Genomic DNA, 25,021 nt, shown 5'->3' on the forward strand with positions numbered 1-25,021 from the left:
CTACTGTGAGACTTAAGCATGATGGTGCCAGAAAGGAAATGCATTCTACAACTAGGCCAGGTCAAAGCTATATTTGGGTGCAGAACATGTTGGCTCACTTTCTATGAAGCAGCATCAAAATACCCAGGAGCCAATAAAATCACACAGAATGTGCTGGAAAAAAATTCAACATATTGATCTGACTAAACCCAAAGTGTTGTGTTAAATTTTGTTAGCATGAATTTCATGCTAAAAAGTGGTATTTTTAAAAAATCACTGCAACAATGCTACTACAGTACATTTGAACCTATGAATTGGACCAGCTCCTTCTTGACCAAATCATTGACCACATTTGACTTTCTCTATTAGTTCCATGCCTAATGTGACTACAGTATTCCTACTGCTTATAATAATTTATACTTTTGATTATAGTTCATTACCTTACTGAAATAAAAAAATACTAATTAATAGCACATGCCATAAATTCAAGTCATTGGCTGTCATTCAGTATGCTTTGCCTTTGAGTAATGATTGTCATTTATAAAGCATGCAGATTTGGAGACTGTACAGCTCAGTGGATTAGAACAAGAGCTTAGCAATCAGACAAGGTGGTGTCAAATCCTGGCACTGCCACTTATGAGTCACTTGTATGACTTTGGGTAAGTTGTTTAATCTCTGTGTCTCAATTTCTTTATCTGAAACTTTGGGTTAATAATATATAATTAATAATATATCACAGGATTATTTTGAGGATTAAATGAGATAGGACATAAAGAGTCTTGACCTAAAGCCTATAACCAGTAAGATCTTAGTAAGCTATTATATTTTTATTATTACTATAGCTGCTTTCTCCTGTAAGTCAAAACATGTTGAAAATTCAGTTGAATAGCTTCATAGTAAGACTTAAACACTGAGAATACAGTGGAAAACAGAATGATGAACTAATAATTCCAGGTTAAGATTGCCTGGTTGCCATATAATAAATGCATTCATTTTACAGTGTATTTATCTACATACTACCAAATACCTAGGTTTACATGTTTTGAATTCTGTCAAAATCATATTACTATTGGAAATATTCTAACTCAGCAGGTTCCATTTTAGTAGCAGTTGAACAATAACAGTGGTAAATGGAATGTGTTACTGTAAAGCCGGAATGATGGCTGACAGGCTGTAATTTGCTTTATGAAGTGTGCGTTGTCACATATACAATTATCTGGCTTATATTTGTTGCTGTCAGCCCTCCAGTTTGTTAATGTCCAGAAGTTATGCCTTTATGTGAAACTTAAGAAGGGTTAAAAATCTCAGCATTTTCCTGCTGAGGGGAGGGGAAGGAGCAGGGGGATTCACACAGTGGCTACCTTTTTTTTCCTTTTTTGAGGAACTAGGGTGATGCTACACACTGCAGCCCACCCTACTGGTCAAAATGAAAAACTGCATCGTAAATGATTTTTTTTTTTTTTTTTTTTTTAAAGGAGGGAGAAAAAATGAACTTTTCCATTGGCTCCCCTGGGCATTTTCCTGTCCAACTCACCACTGAAAGATGTAATCATTTTGGAAATATTATTAAACTATGCTGCTCTTTTTGTTGTTGAATTCACAGGTGTTGTAGTGATTGTGCTCTAAGCATCCAATCAATTTGATTTCATTTCTTATCATTTAGACTGTGCTGTCTCTGCAAATGAGATCCCTAAAGGTTCTTAAGAAGTCTGTTACTCTTTGCGTGATTATACAATTAGTAAACAGTATCCTAAGCTAAAAACTGAGTCATAAGCTCAACTTATTTCTTGTACATTCAAGATCTAGTTAGAGCAACTTTTTAGAAGAATGATAAGTGGAAACTTTCTTTACCTGGCCCATCATTTGTTCTGTAGACTTAATGACATTCAGTACTATTATACTCACTGCCAGGGCCTTGGGAAAAAAAAGAATATTTATACATTGAGTTATGGCTAGGTGTAGGAGACCAAAAAAAAAGATGGGCAAGAAGTCAGACTGTCTAGAACAGAGAAGAATTTGAGACCTTCACTATACATGGATTAATCACAAGAACTAACCACGCAAATCCAAATGGATATTTAGAAATCGGTGAAGCCTCTAACATGTTCTGTGGGAAACGCCATTCATTTTCTAATGCATGAGTATGTGCAAAATGGTTATCTAATTTATAAAGGAAGTGTTGACAGAACTTTAGCTTTGGTGTTACAAATGTGCTCCATACTGTGTTTACATGTGAATAACATTTCACATATGTACTCAATATATTTCTTAGATTGGTGTTATATTCAATAACTTAGATGAATGGTTATAATAAGGAATAATAAGCTGCAGTTTTACTAATCTTACCTTAGTTCAGCTTTGGAAACTGCACTACTAGGAAATTGGTCCATGAAAATCTGGCAATATTCATGCTATCAAGCATGAAAACTACCTGGATTTGGATCAGGGACCTTTATTTATAGCATTTTATTTAGGATTTATTAGTTTAAAGAAGGAGCTTTGTGTCTCATGGGTTCTTAAATATTAAATAGAGTCAGAAGTCATGTGTTCCCTTCTAATGGCAGCAATAAAAACAACAAAGAAAAAGCAGACAATTTTACATTAATTTAAATTTCCTTATATTATCCAAAGATAACTTGGTGAAGTAATAGCAAACCCAAGAAAATTTTCAACCATGCCATATAAACAGTTGGTTGCAGATGTGAATAAAGTGTTTACAATATAGCTTATAATTAATTAGAAGAAAAGTGTTGATGACTTCATACTAACAAAAAACCACATTGATCCTTTACAAATTGAATAAGCAAACATATATTTATATGCTTTATCTATTTGTTATTCTTATTTTTATGCTTAAACTGCTTTCTGTCTTTTTTTCATTTTTTTCTCATTTCTAAGTAAAATCATCATTATGGCCTGTTTTTGTCCCTAAATAGTACCTGCAAGTTCAGAATCAGATGGGTTTGCTCTGAGTCAAAATAGTTACAAGGGGAACATCATCATGGTTCATTTTCCCCCGTTTTGTTCAGAATTGAATTAGGAAATGAAAGTTTTTAGCAGTTTAATTCACTTCTCCATAAAGTTTATGAAGCAGCAACAGCTGGTTGAATCCATGACAGAAAAAGCCAACTTCTAGTGGCTAAGCTATTGTTTCAGAATTAAGGGAGAAAACTCATTAGCTGTTAATGAAAACACAGAATAAAAACAAATAGCACAGAAACCCTAGCAAATAATTACCTTACACCTGACACAAAGCTGCTTTATCTTTCTGCTCCAACCCTCAGAAATTCCCAACTTATCACTCTATGGAGCATGAATGAAATTGAGTTTGACTCTAAGGAAAGAACAATAGAGAAATCATCCTCCTTGTAGGCCCCTCAGCATGATATTCAATGGAGAATCTGCCACTGAATATACTAAGGGGTGTATCTAGTACCCAATTCTTATGACACTTAGGATAGAGGAGCAAACGACCAGCTAATAGCAGGTGAACCCTTGATATAGTTCCCCCAGATCTTGTTTAGAAATACAAAAGGAAGGGACTGGAGGTAGTGGATGTGATTAATGGAGATATTGTGTGTTAGTATATATATCTGGATAGAAATATATTGATTCTGAGCAAGTTGCAATGGGAAAGTGTGTCTCTCGTGGCAAGGGGTCTTGCTTGTGAGAAAGCCACTCAGAGCAGATGGAATTCTAAGCCCTAATTGTAGAGCTGCTGAGTGGAAATGTCTGTCACTATATTTTGTGATCATTTATGTCTGATCCCACTGGACTATGGTTGTGGCCACTTGGAACTGCGATTATAAGATCCGTAGATGAAACCAGAGATCACTTGAGATTATGTTTTAAGGAAAAATGATGTTCTAAACTTCAACAAATCCAAAATGACCACAGTAATTGCTGATTCTTCCATAAAATTTTTCACCCATGCATCTTGAGTAGCTGTAATCATTTTAATTACACGGGAGTGTCTATTTATACAGTGTCACAGGCTTTTTTTCTGTGTGTGCCCAAGGGAGTTGGGCCACTTGATAAGACACTGAAAACACTTATAGCAACATTTCCATCACCGGGAACTAATTACACTTGGATGTAAAACATATTTTTAAATGTTTCCCCTTTTGCAACCATTTTTAGTACTGACCTAGGCTCTGTTTTTGCTGCATTGAGTTGGATACCTTTGTCGTATACTTTATGGAGTCATGGTCTTGCATTTAGCACAGAGGTAGCTGTTAAAAGCCCACCTTGGGTAACTATATTTAGATACCATAGGAATCACATGGAAGTGACTTTTCCATCTGATGTTAGTAAATCAGATGGCAGGTATTTTGGATAAGACTTTAAAAATGGAAGCCCTAAATGTAACTGGATTGGATCCTGGGACAGAAAAAGGAAATTAGTAGAAAAACTGGTGAAATCCAAGTGAAGTCTGTAGTTTAGTTAATAGCAATGTACCAATGCTAATTTCTTGGTTTTGACAAGTATACACTAGTTATGTAAGAAGTTAACATTGGGAAAACTGGTTGAACAGTATATAGGAACTCTTTGTACTGTCTTTGCAATACTTATAATAAATCTAAAACTATTTGAAAATTTAAAAGTTCATTAAAAACAACAACAGGGCTTCCCTGGTGGTGCAGTGGTTGAGAGCCCGCCTGCCGGTGCAGGGGACACGGGTTCGTGCCCCGGTCCGGGAAGATCCCACATGCCGCGGAGCGGCTGGGTCCGTGAGCCATGGCCGCTGAGCCTGCGCGTCCGGAGCCTGTGCTCCGCAACGGGAGAGGCCACAACAGTGAGAGGCCCGCGTACCGCAAAAAAAAAAAAAAAAAACGAAATAAAACAAAGCCCCTCCTTATTTGCTTAAAAAAAAAAAAAAAAAGCCTGGACTGCTAAAGTATGTAAGAGTAAATTTGTCAAATTTTTGAAGCATGCAGAAAACTTTGAGTCTAAAGTGATAGCTGATAAATAATACTCAGTATATCCTACAAGTGTTTAATTTTGTTTGGCAACCCAAACTACTACTTTTTTTTAAATGGATTTTGGTTTGGCTCAGAAATTTTAAATTCCTTTAACCTCACAGCTCACTTTCGGGTTACCTGCCAGGCAGTCCATTTAGATTGTCTTGATAAAATAATTTCAGTAGATTTGCAGTGGTGTTAAGTGGGATAGGGAGGGTGGGAGGGAGACGCAAGAGGGAGGGGATATGGGGATATATGTATACGTATAGCTGATTCACTTCGTTATACAGCAGAAACTAACACACCATGTGAAGCAATTATACTCCAATAAAGATGTTTAAAAAAGAAATTTGAGTATGTTAACCCTCCGTTCAGTATTTGAGAATTTTTCTGCTTATAATAGAAATTTCACAGTGGTACTTCAGCAGAACTATAAGCTTTGTGTCTTGATCAAGTAACCTAGTAAAGTAGAGAGCATTTCTTTTGGTTCCAACCAGTGACTGTTGTGTGAGGTTGTTTGTTTTTTTAATTTTATTCTCCACAATAAACTCCATGGTTTATTTTTAAAGTCCTGTATCTGCAGGTGTTCAACTCAGTTATGGGCATCTACCTACCATTGAGCGTATGTAGAAGAGTCTAGATATGATCATCTAATTTATGGAGAGAGAAGGCTACCGTGATTCGCTTTTAATCATTTTATATACTCCCTATCCTTCTAGTTTAATTGTAGGAAATAAACCTTTAAAGTGAGGCAATACAGATTCTATGTAGGTTGTTGTTTGGTTTCACTGCTCCCTAGTTGAAATCCAGGGCCAAAACTCTACAGTGTTTACTGAGATTAGCACTGGCGATTTCCTTTGGAAATTAGTATCTGAGATAATATTAAATTCAGTTGAAAATCCTCTTTTCAAGTTTGTGAAATGAACTGAGCAGCTGTTGGTGTCCTTTCATCAGCAGACTGTACCTCTGTTTGGGGGATTTTAAGGAAAGCCATTTGCAGTGCATAGCCTTTTCTTCTGGTTTCTGAATGAGCTAACATCTTCTTTTAAACCTTTTAAAGTATCACAATAGCATGGGCCACTTCTACAAAATATAATCCAGTGTATGTTGAAAACACCCAAAAGAGATTAGCATTGTTTTAATTGCATAACTCGGTATTGTATATATATTGCCTTTCATCGAAGCCATTTTACAGAACAAATATTACCTTCATAGGGCTTTTAGAATTCCTAAGAGCTTGGTTGCATAGGCTGTAAACGAGAATTGTAAAGAGAACTTCCTTAAGATTGCAAAACAAATAGCGATTTAAATTGGAATAGTGCAGCTTCTAATTTTACTTCTCTTATTTTTCAGAAAAGGAAAGAATATTGACCTTGCTACATTATATTATGTATAGAAGTTTAACCCTTTATGTAATCTATTTCATTTGGAAATAGAGGCATTCAGGGTAAAGGTTGTAATTAATGGGATATTTATATAGCTATGTTTTCATTTTAAGTGTGATGGAGAAGTTTCTTTCTGTGGCAAAAGTTCTCCTCATTTTAAGCTAACAGTTTCTAAGTTCTAGTTAGTTAGCCGAATGGAAAATTTCCCATCCAGGTAGGTTGGTTCTTGAATTTATTTATGTTTCTCTTGTGTTAATGGATAGTGGCCACGTCCATCAAGTAAAATATACATATTTTTTGGTGAATACCAGAAGGAATCTACAAAAACTTTTATAAAGATGTCAAAAGTACGACCTTTTTTCTTTTTTTGTCCCTCAGGGGGAGACCAAGCTGAAAATTACCTTGGACAGGACAGCTCTGATGATAATCACAGTGGAACTCATGGCCCTTCTCTCACATCAGATGCACCGTTTTTGTCAGATTATCAGGATGAGGGTGAGTGTCATCTTTCTGGCTTTAGGATAACCATACTTTTATGCTTTTTGTCCTGGGGTCTTTGCCTTTGGTCATTTTCAATCCAGCAGCCTTCAGAAGGTTCTCTGTGTTGGTAAACACTAGTTCGCCAAGAACAATTATTTGTTTCATTATGGTGCTGATCCTCCTAGTAATTCAATAGTTCTGAAGTTAATGTACTTAGGGAAACACTAATTCCATATTGGAGCGGGAAGACATCATTATTGATCTTTCTATAAGAACTGTAGCTGAAAAGCTAAGAGGGCATTTTAAGATTGCAGATCCCATTTTACCATTCTTTCAGATTTTTTAGCTTCACTGAGTTTCATGAGAATTAGAGCTTTCATTTAATGATTATTAGTTTATTGATTTATTGTGGATTATTTGAGACCCTTGAACTTATCATATTATAATAAGATATCATTTTTACCCATGCTTTCACATACCTCTGACCATATTGGTGTTGCTCAAGGGGAAGGGAAAGCCACAAGAACTATAATGCAAATCTTCCTGGAGCATCAATTTTATTTGAAGATTTGGGAATGGGAAGAGTTAAATAATTCAACCCTTATAAACATTATATTAGAAACACATTGCTATGTAACAGAGTGGAATGAAAATATATATGAATTTTTAAGATACATGAATATAAAAGTTTTGGCGTGGTGGCTGCCAGTTTCTGGCTCAGGCTCGGCTATTCCAGGGGTGGGAGGTTCACAGTGCCTCTTCTGGCATTTGGCTTGACCAGAAGGTTTGATCATCACTGATACACACTTATCTTATCAAAGTCTCTCTTGTGCCTTTGCAGTGTGGGTGGGGGGGAGGTAGAAATGCTACTAAACTGAATATTAAATTGAAAGCTTATTATTCACTTAGGGATTGGGAGTAAAGTTGGTAAATTATTCCTTATTTTTCTTTATTAGTCTGTGATCTTTCTATTTATTTTTCTTCCAAATTTCCCTCTGACTTTGGCATTTTCCAAGTGTTCGTAATCCCTACCTTCCCTTCTCTTTCTAATTCATCACTAATTCTTATTTCATTTGGCCCTTTCAGTGATTCATATTTTCTCCCTTTCATTGAATTGATAACCACCAAATGAGAACTATGGATTCAGTCACACAGAAACAGTGTATTTTGCTTGAGCTTTGCGTACTAGCACAATTAGTAATACCCAAGTTTTAGAAATTGGGCCTTAATGTGAGATCTGTATGTTGGTTCAGGTAAAAACATTGTTTGGATTGAAAGCTTAATAATTACATTGGTAGCTGATTAATAATTATAGAAAATTAACAGTGCAAAACATTTTTAAAAAATCAACCTTTCATTTGTTTTTGATCAATCTAATGCTTGACAGAATTAGAACAATAGTACCTCATTAATGCATAGGTCACTTATTTGGCATTTCCAACTTTCCCAAACACAGCTGAGTATACAATAAGTAAGCCAGAAAGACCTCTAAGTGAAAATAGATGTTCCTGAGTCCCAGGTTAACATTTATGTACCTTACTCCTGGGAAAGCCTCTGAGGCCCTCACTGGGGATTCCTCTTCTTACAAATGTCTAACCATTACAGTGTTTTGATTTCTCAGCCCACACAGTAGAGTGAAGCATCCAATTAGAAGAAAAAGTACTGTAAAGGCATCGATTAACAAATAACATTGAGGAAAGAAACACGAAAACAATTAAAATTTGTTATAGAAAACAAAATCTGTAAATAAAACTGTTTTCTTTTTTTTTTTTTTTGGCTGTACCACATGGCTTGTGAGATCTTAGTTCCCCGACCAGGGATCGAATCTGTGCCCTCGACAGTGAAAGTGTGGAGTTCCAACCACTGGACCACCAGGGAATTCCCACAAAATTTATATAAGAACTAAAATAACATAGTAGCCTGGGGCCATATTGTACCAGAGAGAGAAATGGCCCGAACTCTCCCCTAAGAGCTCAGTACCTTAATAAGGTAAAACTTTTAGCTAGCCTTTATTGAGCACTTACTATATACCTTGCATTTGTGTTCTAAGTACTTTGCATTTATCATCATTTAATCCTCAGAACAGCCCTAAGAGGTAGGTATTAGAATTATCCTCAATTTACAGATAAGGAAACTGAAACCTAGGGAAGTTAACTTACAAACTGAGACCTAGGGAAGTTAACTTATCTAAGATCGAATAGCTAGTAAGTAGTATTACCAGGATTTATGTCTACACAGTCTTGTTCTAGAACCTCTGCTCATAACCACTCTGCTATCCTTACCACTGTCCTTATCTGAGTTATCAAAAAAGATGGGGGCTTCCCTGGTGGCGCAGTGGTTGAGAGTCCACCTGCCGATGCAAGGGACATGGGTTCGTGCCCCGGTCTGGGAAGATCCCACGTGCCATGTAGCAGCTGGGCCCATGAGCCATGGCCGCTGAGCCTGCGCGTCCAGAGCCTGTGCTCCACAACGGGAGAGGCCCGCGTACCGAAAAAAAAAAAAAAGATGTATTCATATTCCAGATATTTTGGTTAAGACTGTATAGCTACACATAGTATGTTTAAAATATTTTCATTAAAAATAGTTGAAATTAAAGAAAGTAATTAGTGTTGAAAGAGGTAAACCTATTACCTGGAAAATTCCATAGTGGAAACTTTGTTCCATAATAGTTCCCCAATAGTGTTAATAATAGTAAAATTTTACTTAATAGATTTTTATTTTCAGTTCTGTGCATACAAGTTAACAGAATTCCCAAAGTGACACTGTCAATGGTAGAGGTAGGAATAGACTTGTTTGTGTTAAAAATTTGACTGTAGGATGATGAGATAATGTTTAAATATGAGTTGCTGCAAAGCATTGAATCTAGCACAGTGCCTGAGTGCCTGATGCGTAATAGGCACAATAAATGTTTGTTTCCTTCCCCTGAAAAATAAAGATATGTACATTTCCTGTGAAATTAAAGAGAAGCTTATAAAGATGTTAAAATTTTAAGTAAACTTTATATCCTATTTAACTAGTTTGCACCATTATGGAGAACAGTAATACTTGATATGCTATTTATTCATTATTTGAACAAATACTTATTTAGAGATTATAAGGTAATAGCAAGGCACTGTGCTAAGCTGTTAGTGAAATAGGCAGTAAAAAGTCAAACACAGTCCCTGCCCTCATGGAGCTGTCCGTCTCATTGGGAAAACACACTATTAACAAGTTGACAAATGGATAAATATAAAGTCAGTGTCTTCACTTGCTGATGAGACAGCTAGGGTGATCCTTTAGGAAGAAAAGATTTTTCTAAAATTTTCTTTGTGGTGACATTATTTTAGACTTTTGGAATTTTAATTTTTATTATAAAAATGAAAGGCCACTGTTAAAATATTTCAGCTTTGTTGCTTTCCACCTCTAGCCAGAGCAGTGTCCTAAACGAACAGCAATGCAAGGACACACAGTCTGACCCATTTGCCCATAACTCCAGTGATGAGAAGCAGTAACCATGGTACATGTCGTGTTTGGGTCACGCTTTTGTGAAAACTACAAAGAGCTCTAAAAGACTATAGAAACCTGGCCAGGTGCACTGCATAAAATAAAAACCAAGGTTACAGGCTAAACCATGCATAAAAATGAGAGCATGTTGCTACCTAATCACAGTTCCTTCTCTGCTTCCTTAGTAAGTGCTGTCAGTCTCAGAATGTCAGGCTATAGCCTATGGAGAGACACCTACAAATAAGAGCATAACCCCATCATTAGGAGTGAAAACTTGCTAACAAGTAATAATATTTAGATTTATAGACTTAGGAAGGCATTGTTTCTACCATATTGAAGGAAAAAAATTTAGTATGAAACATTCAGTACAATAACTATACAAAAGCCAGCCATAGTTGGCTGGCTGATTGCTTCATCGTCCAAAATGTACAATATATTTTAATGTGTCTATAAATTTATTTCATTAGTATTATGAAGAACCCCCATGTACATACATGTACATACATTTTTTAAAGATGGGTTAGGGAAAATGATTGTTCTATAAAAGGGTATAGTAACTCCTTCTCGAAGAAAAGGAAAAAATAAAATTATTTTATAAGGGAAGAAACCTAAAATCTATAATATTGTATTATGTATCATGTATTATTACATTCTAATTAAAGAAAAGGTAATGAATGGTATTGGGCAGATATGTCTGGGAAGAAGTGAGAAAGAATGTTTTTATAATTTATTTTTACATCGGGATGTTTAAAGGTTAGAAAACGTTCTTATTCTCCAGCAAAATAAAAAATAGAATTGGAAAAATAAAGACCTGTGATAAGTGAAGAGCCTTTATTGACCAATTTATTAAATGCTACTTGATTTAAAAGAAATTTTAGACCTGTTAATGTACCAGTAGTGGCCATTTTCAACTCCATGCCTTTTCTGAAAGATACATTAAAAAACATAGAATATTTTGAAAATAAAGAGAATCAGTTTTTTATGGCTTTATTTTTAGCACTTTTTAAAAACATTTCTCTGCTTTCAACTTAGTTCTGAAATAGAAGTCAGTTTTGGATTTAATATTATGAATAACAGACTAGCTTTTGTTGATCGTTGTGTGTTTTATTTCTATAATAATAAAAACAGGAATAAGAAATTATTTTAATATCTTCTCTGAGGGAAAGAAGAATATATTTTAAACAAAACTTTTATTATTGTGAAATTAAAATGAAAGTTTAATTTATTGATTAGATTTTTGTGGCTGGAATTCATGCTTGTCTTAAGTTTCTTTGTACCAAAATTAGAATCTTAGAGTCTGAGAGCTGGAAAAGATGATGGTCATCTAGTAACAGGAACAATTTATTGAGCACTTACTATGCTGTACTAAGTGCTTTTCGTGGATTATCTCATTTAATTCTCAAACCAGCTCAGAGAGGGAGGAACTGTTACCCCATTTTACAGATAAAGAAATTAAATGAACTGGCAAGGATGACATGCCTAATCTATGGGAGGTAGTGGGTGGGGGTAGGATTCCAGTAGATTCCAAAGCTGCTGCTTTTTGAAGACCTCTGATTAGCTGGTTGTTTGACTTCTGAAACACCCACTCTTATGGGCTTTATGTATCATTCTCTTATTGCTTTTATTTCACCGAATATAATGTTTATTTAAAAATAAATGTGTTCAAAGGTAATTATCCTCTAAAAACTGCTTTAACTGCATCATGCAAAATTTGATATGTACTAATTTCATTATAATTCATAATTCCATTCTAAGTATTTTGTAATTTCTTTTGATATCCTTTTTAACCTATGTGTTATTTAGAAGCGTTTTTGTGTGTTTCTTCCTGGTTTTTGTTTTGATTTGTTTTGTTTTAGTTTCTAGGGGTTTTTTAATCTGCTTTTTTTATTTTTCTAATTTTATTATGTAAGAGCCTAAAAACATAATATATACTATTTATATTCTTTAGACTTTATTGAGACTTCTTTTGTCGCCTAGTAATAGTTTGTGCTTATGTGCTATGTGCATCCTGAAGTATTCACTGAATACACTCTTAACTATTTCTATACTTGTAAATAATGTTCTTCAGATCTTTTGTATCCTAGCTTTCCTTTTATCTGCTGGAAAGCTTGTGTTAAAATTTCCAATTATAGTTGTAGATTTATCCATTTTTTCCCTGTTTTGTTTTACATTCTCAAGGTCATGTTTTAGATACTTATAAAGAGGTCTAATTATTTTAAAAGGTTTCCTCTTATTGAGCTGAAATCCTATCCCTAGAACTTCTGCTAATTAAGCTAGTGTTGCCATCTAAGTCTACTCATAGCACCCCGATAGACTTTATATTCAGTGAGGATAAAAAATGTTTGTTCACAAGCCAGTTTGAGACCCCATTGCTATGAGTTGTGTATAAGGCCTGATTTTACTGTATAAATTATATTGTTTCACAGAATAAATAAACTGTACTTCTTACAATGTTTACAGAGGTATGTGAATTAATGGTGCAGTGATTAGTAGTGAGTGACCTCTCTGATCAGGTAAACCATAGGCTGAATGCTGCTGACAGCTTTGGAGGAAAATGCTTTACTTGGAATGTTAAAAACCTATTGCAGGCTCAGTCATTGGTACCCTGGTAGGTTGAAAGAGTTAATGGCTTAAAAACAGCAAGCCATTTGCTTCCTTCTCACTGACAGGGTCAAGCCCATTACTTTCTTCGTGTGTATTTTTCTTAAATTACACAAACTATATGAACATATTTAGAGTTGTTAATTCCTTTTTATTCTATTATATGAAGATAATGAAAGTGACTCAGATAGTCCCTCTCCATATATGATTATGTAAATAAACATACATACATTCAAACAAGCATTTATCTCATTTTCTTTTTATTCTTCAGACACTTGCTTTCATCTTTGTTGCGTGCAGGTATATTTTTCTTTAATAAAGGCACATGACTCCTGTCACCCCTAACAGAAGTTATATCCATGTGTTTAGAGTACACACTGTGGAACACAAAACTGATTTCCATGTCTGTGTTTTGAGGGCCAAAGAACAAATTCCTACTGTAAAACACATACTTTCGTGAGCATGGTAGATTTCTGAACAAGTTTCTGTTGGCTCCAGGTGAGTCCATCAGATTTCAGATCATTGGGAGAAATTAAGGACCCAATGGTGAGTTAACTGTGATAAGGGTAAGTAAGCTGTCACTCAGGATTGCAGTGGCCTCCTTCATGAAGATAAATGTCTTATTAGATCTAAGACATCATGTCGTTTATATAGTCTGGTATAAATCACAGATGAAGATGACAAACTAGGTATCAAAGTTGACAGTAATTTATATAACTTAAACAAATGATTACCAAGGATTATATATGTTTTGTGAAGAATAAGAAAACAATAACAATTATCTGTCTATGAACTACCCATTTGTCATTCTTCAGCCCAGCATGTTGGGCTGTTGGTGCGTGTTTAAACTCTAATGTTCTGTCCAGTGCTCAGTAAAGCACTCTCACATGTGTTGATGGTTGGCTATCTTACATAATGCTTCTTTCACTAGGAAAAACTCCTTGCAAATTTAACCCATGTTTTAACATTAAAACCATGGCATTTTAGAGATGGAAGAGACTTGGTAATCACCTGATCTAACCTCTGTTTTACCAGAGAGGAAACTACATTTTTAGAAAGGCTGAGTGCCTGGTCTTATGGTCAGCAAGACAGAACCAGTACAGAAACCAAGACCTGGCTGTGGCCTCCCCTGACCCATACTATGTACCTTCCCTCCCCTGCATGACCTCAGCATGCTTTTCAGTGCAGACCCAAATAGCTTTGCCTGACTATGGGCCTTAAGCCATTTCTCACAAGTTTCAGTTAAGTCCTTCAGACATGTGTGTCTCTCTGGCCTATGTATGTTCTTATCTTCTTCCCAGGATGATTTGGAAGCACTATATTTTATAAAGAATTTCAAAGGGCTCCATAAAGCTACCAATTATAACTGTGAACAGCATACAATTAGTTTTTGAATTGACACAGAACTAATTCATTATCTTTTTTGGCCTTTTTGTCCATGTTATAGATTTTAATATACTGCCAATGAAGAGTTAGTTATTGAATACCTATATTGAATACCTTTATTCAATCATGAGTTTAGAGGCTGTGTGGAGGATACAAAAAGAAATAAGATGTGATTCCTTTCCTTAGTGAGCAAATAATCTAGCTGAAGAGAGAAGACTAGACACCCCCACTATAAAGTATATGGTACATAATCACAAGGGCTGATTTTCAGGGACAGAGTTTTCAGAAAAAAAAAAAACTGGTTGGACTTGCAGTGGTTTGGAAGAAAGTCAAGATAAGATTTGGCCTGTGCTGTAGCCAAAGTGTTTTTAGAAATCTTTTCCAGACTGGGAGTATGAGCAAAAGTCCACTCTTTGAAAGGTCAAACATTTTTTGAGCTTCCACTATAATTAGTAGTGAAGTAACAGTGGCCATCTTTAAATGCAAATAGTTGATTTTTAAGTGAGTGATTTGGCTGATGAGATTAAGCTTTTTCATATTGCCTCAAGTATTCTTTGTTTCTCTCCAAATTCTAAACTAGTCAGTGAGTGTAATGGTAATATGAAAGTCCTAGAATATAATTACTGAAGTTGTTAGTGTGGTCATTACAGTGGTGGTAAAATGATATACAGTGTTTTGGTTGCTAATGTAGTATATTTATCTGATTGATATATAAATGAGTCAGAGGCAGACCATCCTTCTTCAAGCCCCAAAGCCACTGACCATTTTTATCTCAAAGTTTAATATTCACTTAAATGTGAAAGAATTTTGTTTAGGCATAAAACTTTCAGGCCAAGTATATAGATACATATACTTAATTTATATAAGTATAAATTTATACTTAATATATATATAAATATATATATTTTTAGCCATTTCTTCATGCTTTGGTGATCTTTGTTTTTCTACTAGCCATAAATTCTTTTGCTTTATCATAGAACTCTGACTTTTCAAGTAAAAACTAAATGTTAGTAATGCTGTTTAAAACAATGCTGAAACCTGTTAATCTAGAATATTATTGTCTACTAGGGGAAGATTGTTGAATTCACAAGCTATAATTACACTTATGGTCTACACTGACTTTCTGACTTTGAGTGACAGTCTTTTTTATGTTAGGTCCTAAGTAGCTTTAACACAGATACATTAGCCTAGTGGGAAAGAAAGATTATACAAAGTGGTTTCTCTGGCTTGTAAAATTGGGATTTATAGGGGAGTTGTTCCTTCATGGGAAGTTTTCACTTATAGAAGCCTTTAGCCAATTATTTGCAGACCCATTTCTATGAGCTGTTAGGGTATAGCTTATATGGTATGGTATATTTTAATGGAATGCTCTAAGAAATAAACATCATTGTCATAGTTAATTTTGTAATTATGTTATTTCATAATAATACTCCAGATTTTGTTTTAATCAAAAAAGCATAGCGTTGGGGCTTCCCTGGTGGCGCGGTGATTGAGAGTCCGCCTGCCAATGCAGGGGACACGGGTTCGTGCCCCAGTCCGGGAGGATCCCACGTGCCGCGGAGCGGCTGGGCCCGTGAGCCATGGCCACTAAGCCTGCGCGTCCGGAGCCTGTGCTCCACAGTGGGAGAGGCCACAACAGTGAGAGGCCCGCGTACCGCAAAAAAAAAAAAAAGGCATAGGGTTAACTGGGATCATGAGTGCTCCTTTCTACAAATGACCATTATCATCATTGTAAGACATTTATGAATGCCCAAGAACATAGTTGGGCCTAGAGATTGTCACAGTTTAGGGAAAAAAATCACTTGAGTTATCTAATCTAGCCCTTCTAATGAATTCACATTATTCTTACTAATATCTCATTTAATTAATTATCAAATATAGCCATTATGCTCTGTATTCTTCCTTTGCAGGACATATTTCCCACCCAACTATTATTACTAATTTATTCTTCATGTCTAACCTAAACTTTTCCTTCCTTAGTTTCAGGCCGTTGCTCTTTTCTGTACCATCTTCCGAGACTGAATAATTCCCCTAATTCATTTATATTGTTACCTTTAGAAGGTACTTAAAGACTGTGAACATTCATCCCCAGAGTCTTCACTTTTCCAAACTACATAAATTTCAGTTCCTTTAATCCTTACTTCACTTTGCCCCTGTAATACTCTCCAATTTGGGGGCATTTTATCACATTCCTTGATATTTTCCATTCCCAGGGCATCACCTAACCAACAAAGCTGCCTTTTGGGGAGGGAGCCACTAAAGTGTAAAATCTCATATAAACCACTTGGAAGATGCCTAAGTGTTTATTTGATGTTGGTGTTGGTGATCATCTGGTGGGCATGCCAGTGTAGTGCTTGCTTTGGCATGTGTTGGGATATATGTGTATTTTAATGCCTTAATGTATTATGGCCTGTTGTAATTGAATGTCTATAAAGTAGCAGTTAAAAGGGTTTTATAGACCTTAGAAGAGATTAGAATTCTCTAGCCCCCTCTTGTGGTAAAAGAAAATACAACTTTTGAGCTTTTCTGGATTGTTTTGTTGTAGTTGACTTCCAAGGCTGAGATACATAAGTTCTCAACATGGGAGCATATGGAATGAATCCAAGAATTTAAAAATTATATACTATTACATATAAAAATTATATATATATATATCCAAGAACACACTCACACTCAGATCTGAGAAGATACTGTTCTTTTATTAAAGCCCTAAAACCTAAAAGATATTACTTTCTTACAACTATCATTTCATTATATTCTTATTACACAAGTCAGGAGGAGGACAAATAAAACCATAATCTTGAGGGGTTTATATTCCTAAATAGGTAAATGAGGGAGGCTTGAATATGAATTTTAAACCAAATTTACAGGTATTTTTTTCTTTGCCATTAAAAATGGATATTGTTAGCATTTCTAACAGATATCCTATATCTCCTATAACAAATTAATTTTACCAGCTTTGTAATTTATTATTGTAACATTCCTTCTATGAATTTCAGATATATATAAATGTCTAGTAAATAGCAAACAGATGAAGGGAAGACTGAACTGGTATGCAAATGAGTTCATGCGTATTGCCTATGGAAAAAATTTCTACATGTAGCACAAAGTTATGTTTGTTTTTCTAGGAGGCCACTAAAAGTAACACTTCTGTTCTGCCTTGGAATAGTTGGTCTACAGACAAGAACCAGTGAAGAGTTGCTATTAATATACCTTACATGGCAATCCAGGAGGTGAAAAGATTAAAATTAGACACTGCCCCTCAGTAGTTTTTTTTTAAAGCTACTCGAAAAACTTGAGTAATGGTTAAGGTAGGCTGCCTTTATGCTCAAGTCACAGTCTAATGAAAAACATGGGGTCCTATTTAGCAATTCTGAGAACTTAGAAATAAATTTGAGACCATGCTTTGTTAATATTAAATTTTTTAGAAGAGAATATTTAATATTATGCTAATTGAGGAAGTACAAGAGAAGAATGCCATAGACATAGCAGGACAAAATGAAAAGGGGTTGGTCACAGGTGAAATAAGTGAAAATAGCATAATGATTTAAATATTAAATAGGAAACTGGTAGTTTTGACTGATTGTCTTTTTTCTCCCCCGCTTGAAGAGATGATATTGGTTATTTTTTTTCAAATAGGGAAATTAGTTCACTTTATGTGCTTCTCCCTTAAGACGTATGAATAAAATTTTATTCTCAGCTATTTATTAGTTTTTAGTATTGGTACTCCTCTGAACACCTGAAGACAAAATTTAACAAACCTAAAGATGAAATCCCTTAATAACAAAGCATTTATGGATCTTCATAGGAAGAGTCTATCTTTTCCACTTTTTACAAAACAGTAATTTGACATAAAATTTTTGAGATTTATCTGTAATCAGGTTAGGTGATCTTATACACCCCTATTGCCTGATCTGTGTCAGGTTTCTCAGGCAACTGCTGGATCTGACTTTTTTTCATGTTAAGGCTGTACTTTTCACGAGATAGACTAAATTGTGGACTTTCTTAAAAACTTTGGAACATTCTTATGTGAGTAGAGATGCGGAAAATGGCCCTTAGTTATACGTGTGTATTTCAATTGATTTGGTCATCAAAAAATTGCGACTGATCTTGGATACACATTCTTTGACTATTGATTTAAAATTAAGCATATATACTTTCACAGAGCTCAAGTGTACCTTTCTTACTTTGAGGTAAGTCTTTACTTGGCTATTGGAAAAAGATTCATTTTAGAAAAATTGTTTATGAACTCAGATTTATTAATCAGTTAAATATTTTCTTTCTTTTAGCATTAAAATTAGGGAGATTAAAATGACCAATTTCTTGGATAGTTACAGTTAATAACATTATAATATAGAAACTGTTTGCAAATATTTGACTTTGTAGCTATAGGGAGGTGTCAGAGGGTTTGCTGGAGTGTCATAGTCATTGTCAAAGTGTAGGATAGAAGAGATTTTCCTAGAAAGCCACATCTGAGTTCTTGTTAAGTGTCTTACTATAAATAATTATTATTTTCCTTATCATATCATTAAAGCTGAAAGTAAGACAGATTACATATTTCTTCCTTGCTTTTTCACTCTGTATGTGCAAGTGCCTTCAGCTGCAAAGAAAAATTTCCTAAGGAACACTAGGGCAATTCAAGGAGCTCGTCATGTGAAATCTTTTGCATGTTTGTTTCTTCAGGAATAACAAATTTATTTAAATTTGGTAGTGTTGTTTTTAAGTGTTTCTCTCTTAATTTGGAATTCTTTAAAATTCCCTTTTGATTTAGGATGAGACATAAAAAGGAGCCAAAGAAACTTCTTACTGTCTTTTTCACTTGTTCAAATCCTGCTTTTCAAAAAACCAACTTCTCACTGCTTTTATATTTTTTCCATGGATAGATTATCAAATTATAATTTAACTCTAAATATATATTAACTTTTTAAAAGGTATGTTTCGTTTAGTATTACGAGACAATATATATAGCTTGTCTTACCAGTGGAAAAACATTTTTCAGCTATATAAGAAGTCCCAGCTTTATCTAAATGAGAGAGAAAGGTACATGCATGAATAATGACTTTGCATATCGGGTGCAAAGAAACTTAGAACAAATGTTGGAAAGGTTGATATTAATTCCAGTTTAGTTAGGAAGGCTAGGTTACTCCACTAAATATACATAGTAAAACTAAATGCAGACTAACTTGCAAAGGTACATAAATTTATAAACTTAGGATGTTTACATTTTATATCTGATGGTGGCCTTCCTTCAGCATTTTTGTTGTTTCTTATACTCTTTTTGTTTGCTTTAAGAAGTTAAGGAAAAATTGCTGGAATTGCAGAAGTAAATTCTAACAGTTGAGTTAGTAATTACAGCACATTTTACAGTTCCTTATGATTGTTACTAGTGTTGCTGTTATAACAGTTACAGTATGAATCACTGTGCAGAGTGTTGCAGGGATCCTGGTCTAAGCGCTACAGAGGCCAGACCTAGGTAAAAACTTTCACAACTTTAAGTTCACTTTTCCTATGTGGAATAGGCAAAAACTGAGTTCTGATTTAGTTATAATGTTCTTTAAACTCTTACCCAAGTTATCACTGACAACAATTCTAACATATTCCGTTTTTCAGTCCAAGTGATATAAGACCATATTGAGTATGATTTTCAATATATGGCAAAGGTATAAAATTAAAAAGAGGTTTCCATAAAATTTTTTGCACACTCTGCTAAATGAATTATTGAAATTCCAATAAAGACTTTTTTTAAACTCTAAAAAGCAGTATGGGTTTTATTTTTCCCTCAATCCTTTCAGCTCTCATAAATGTCCCCATGAAAGCTATAGCCACAGGGTTAGAAAAGAATATATTCTATAATATTTACCCGATCAGGAAGATTTTTAAAATGTGGCATCTCAGTGTGAGATATTGACTGAGGGGGCTGGCAGGTTTACTGGCCTGGCAGATACAGCAGGTTAGCAGTAAATCCATGTGGTAAAAAACCCCTGAGAAGTTTTTGATTAAGAAAATTTTACTATCCTTTTAAAATGAAATATGCTGGTCATTTTTTAAGTGATAAAAGCAGATATTTTATGTTGTTGTCTGAGTCAGATCCTGAAATATATTTTAATGAGTTTGTTGTATGAAAGTTTCTGGATTTCTAAGATGCTAACTTAAATTATCAGTCCATAGTCCAGCATATCCAGATAACATGTAAAAAGAAATGATAAAAATAAGCTTATTCAGCAAAAATAAAAATAAAATTTTACATCTAAAGGTAGAAAACCTGCATTCAGACAAGAGTTAATATTGTTATTCTTTTATAAATGTTATCAGTGACTTAGAGATGTAATAATATTCTGAACTCTGCTTAATGGTGAAATTAGAGAAAAATATTTAAAATAACAAATGTAATTTAAAATATTTGTACTTTCTAAGAGCAAACTAAAATTATGAGGTAGTTCTTTTAGTGCATTACAGGTTACATTTCTACTTAGAGTCAATGAGAGCAATAATTAATTTAAAACATAATGTGACAAGACTCTGTTAAGTGATAAACACTTTTATTGGGAAGATAAATTTAGAAATAATATTTTATATAGAAGTTCACAATTAAAGTTTATAATTTATTGAGAATTAAATTTTGAGGATGGTGCCTGCTCCCTCAAAAAGTCACATGCTCAATGAATATATTATCTCCCTCCTCAGATGTTTCATTGACAAGTTCTTGAATTTTACATAAAAGCTAGTGTTTAAAAAAAAAAAAAAAAAAAAAGCTAGTGTTTACAAAAATAAACTCAAAATGGATTAAAGACCTAATTGTAAGGCCAGACACAATAAAACTCTTAGAGGAAAACATAAGCAGAACACTCTATGACATAAATCACAGCAAGATCCTTTTTGACCCACCTCCTAGAGAAATGGAAATAAAAACAAAAATAAACAAATGGGACCTAATGAAACTTAAAAGCTTTTGCACAGCAAAGGAAACCATAAACAAGATGAAAAGACAGCCCTCAGAATGGGAGAAAATATTTGCAAATGAAGCAACTGACAAAAGATTAATCTCCAAAATATACAAGCAGCTCATGCAGCTCAATATCAAAAAAACAAACAACCCAATCCAAAAATGGGCAGAAAACCTAAATAGACATTTCTCCAAAGAAGATATACAGATTGCCAACAAACACATGAAAAGACGCTCAACGTCACTAATCATTAGAGAAATGCAAATCAAAACTACAATGAGGTATTACCTCACACCGGTCAGAATGGCCATAATCAAAAAATCTACAGGACTTCCCTGGTAGCGCAGTGGTTGGGAGTCCGCCTGCCGATGCAGGGGACACGGGTTCGTGCCCCAGTCCGGGAAGATCCCACATGCTGCGGAGCGGCTGGGCCCGTGAGCCATGGCCGCTGAGCCTGCGCGTCCGGAGCCTGTGCTCCGCAACAGGAGAGGCCACAACTGTGAGAGGCCCGCGTACCACAAAAAAAAAAAAAAATCTACAAACAATAAATGCTGGAGAGGGTGTGGAGAAAAGGGAACCCTCTTGCACTGTTGGTGGGAATGTAAACTGATACAGCCACTATGGAGAACAGTATGGAGGTTCCTTAAAAAACTAAAAATGGAACTACCATGTGACCCAGCAGTCCCACTGCTGGGCATGTACCCTGAGAAAACCATAATTCATGTTTAAAAAAAGTCATGTACCACATAGATGTAGAGGATGGACCTGAGGACACGTGGAGGGGGAAGAGTAAGCTCGGACAAAGTGAGAGTGGCATGGATATATATATGCTACCAAGTGTAAAATAGCTCGTAGGAAGCAGCCGCATAGCACAGGGCGATCAGCTCAGTGCTTTGTGTCCATCCGGAGGGGTGGGATAGGGAGGGTGGGAGGGAGACGCAAGAGGGATGAGATATGGGGATATATGTATATGTATAGCTGCTTCACTTTGTTATACAGCAACAACCAACACACCATTGTAAAGCACTTATACTCCAATAAAGATGTTAAAAAAAAGAGAGATCTGTGTCTCAAATTGATTCCTGGTTGCTGTTGAAGAAGAGTTATGTGTCTACATACCCTCCCAAATTAAACTTAATTTTTAAAAAAATCCTCAGCACCACAGTAACAAAACCTGCTCTTTAACTCACCGAAATCCTCTGTTCTACCCCACAATTTCAGGAAGAGGCAACTAAAACAATCAGCATCATTCTTCACCTAGATAATGCTTTCTCTGCAGCTAATAGTTCCTTGTTCATCAAGGAAACAAATGTGCACGGAGGTGACATACTCTTCACCCACCACTCTTTGTCCACCACTCTTTGTTCTAGGGTCCCTCAGACTGATTATATCAGCCCCAACACTGACAAATATCCCCCCAAACTTTAACACTATGTTAAGTGGAATTATGACCTTTTAAGGTTACACTCCCTTGGCTGAAGGTTGATTGTCTCTGAGAGATAAAGGAATTGTGCTCAATGATAACAGAATCCTTGCCATGGAATAATCCTCGTTATTGAACTCCTAGCTCTCTTTATTTGGTTACTTGGTCACTCTCCGCCACCCCCACCAACCCGGGGAATGACTAGGTACTAAACTGGTGATTCACCGCTCTCCACCAGCTCCTCCAAGGATATTTTAGAAAGACCCACAAGCATTCTAGCAGATGAAGGAACATGACATAGCAAGCAAATGGAACAACTCCTTGAAATGTGCTCTCACTTGGGGAGTACTAACTACTAGAAACAGGAGAGACTCAGTTCTTGTTTGACTTTCTCCTGGCAGCACGAATTTGTAAGAGGATCTGAGGATACACAATGCTTCCCTTCTCCTTCCCCCAGCCCTCCAATTTTTCATGCATGCATTTAATCTCTGTTTTTTAAAAAGATGTGATTTTTTAAGTTTTTCTCTGGAGTTAGAAATTTCAGACTTGCTGTCTGGGCAAAATTTTAAGCTGCAGCCTTTGTTGGTGACAGTGATGGTGACAGTTCTTTATGCCAATCTTTGCAGTTCCAATCCAGCATGCCACTCCATAAATGCCTTTGTAGTAGTAAAAACTACTGAGTAATGGTAAATTAAAGACTGTCTGATGATTGTGAATACTCTCTTTTTCCCCCATATCGTATAAATTTAAGAGAACTGTTATGAGTGGAATTGATAATACCATAGAGAAAAACTTTAGTTTAGCTGCATTGTACGAATAGCAGAGAAAGCCCTATTTAGGGAAAAGTGTTTAAACAATGCATAACATCATCCTACAAAAGATTTACTAGCCAGACCTTCATCACCAATAGCAACAATCACTTAGTACGCAACTATGCTGAATACATGGCATTCTATAAGGTGAATTAATAGTACCTGTTTTCTATAATAAATTTATTGAATGCGTACCGTATGCCAGACATAGTATTTGACATACATTATCTCTAATCATCATTACTACTGTGCAGTGTAGGTATTATTGTTCCCATATTACAGATGAAGAAACTGAGCATCAGAGAGATTAATTTGCTCAAGGTCCTAAGATAATAAAATGGCAGAGGAGGGTTTGAATAAGTCTCTATACATCCAAAGCCCATAATCTTTCCAATATGCCACACAGCCTCACAGAAAAGGAAGTAACCTTTGCAGTTACTTCTCCAGATACTTGTATACACTGCTAAAAGGAAAACTTGGAGATTCTGGAATTACTTGGGAAAGCAGTAGTGTATTAATGGCTACCATTATTTGAGCACCTGCCCTCTGGCAGTCATTGTGCTAGGCACTTACACAGTTTCATACAGTCACCTTTTAATTCCAATATTCAAAAGCTAAAGGGTGTCTAATTTCAAAGCTCATATTTCTTCCGCATTGTCTTCCAAGATTGTGTAGAAGAGGGAGAGGAAAGGGACTGTAGCACAATGCTATCCAATAAACTTTCTGCAGTGATGGAAATGTTCTATAATATTTGCACTGTGCATTTAGAATAGCCACTACCATTTGTAACTACTGAGTACTTGAAAATGTGGCTAGGGAGGCTGAGCCTAAGTTAGGGAATTCCCTGGTTGTCCAGTGGTTAGGACTCCACACTTTCATCGCTGAGGGCGCAGGTTCAGTGTCTGGTGGGGAATCTAAGATCCCACAAACCACGTGGTGCCTCCAAAAATATATATATATATTTTAGTTAATCTAAATGGCTTCATGTAGGGGGGTTGGGACGATTGGGAGGTTGGGATTGACGTATGTATACCCCTCTGTATAAAACAGATAGCTAATGAAAACCTACTGTTTAGCACCGGGAACTCTACTCAATGATCTGTGGTGACCTAAATGGGAAGGAAATCTAAAAAAGAGTGGATATATGTATAACTGATTCACTTTACTGTACAGCAGAAACTAACACAACATTGTAAAGCAACTATACTCCAATAAAATTTTTTTTTATTTTAAAATTTTTTAAATAAATAAATAAATGGCTTCACGTAGCTAGTGGACACCGTATTGGAGGATGAAGCTCTAGAATAATGGCTACTTCTTAACCAGATAGTCAAGACAACCTGAAAATAGTATTTCAGGAACTTCTTGAAAGATGGATTGGATATAAGTTGGGTGGGCAAGGGAAGGAAGAAAGGAAGGCTCAGGCATTGGCTGTGGCTGAGGAGAAGGTCAGAGATGTGAGGTAGGTGAATAGGCAGAAGGACCCTCAAGTAAATTTATGTGAGAAGCCCAGAGAAAACAGGATGTGGAGTGAAAGAAGGGAAGTGACCTGGCAAAGTGCTTTGAA

The 25,021-nt window shown here is 35.5% G+C and overlaps 1 protein-coding gene across 1 annotated transcript in view; it reads left to right on the plus strand.

Annotated features, from left to right (window-relative positions):
* The window catches only part of SKAP1 (src kinase associated phosphoprotein 1), a 275,906-nt gene that overhangs the window by 70,902 nt on the left and 179,983 nt on the right, over positions 1-25,021 (plus strand). Inside the window, exon 4 of the mRNA XM_030762053.2 lies at positions 6,704-6,820. Coding sequence (XP_030617913.1) covers positions 6,704-6,820 — 117 coding nt within the window. The remainder of the gene's footprint in view (positions 1-6,703; positions 6,821-25,021) is intronic.

The sequence above is a fragment of the Delphinapterus leucas genome, chromosome 19 (assembly GCF_059928025.1).
Source record: "Delphinapterus leucas isolate spDelLeu-1000000601 "Yukka" chromosome 19, BTC_Dleu_Yukka2, whole genome shotgun sequence".
NCBI classification, from domain to species: Eukaryota; Metazoa; Chordata; class Mammalia; order Artiodactyla; family Monodontidae; genus Delphinapterus; species Delphinapterus leucas.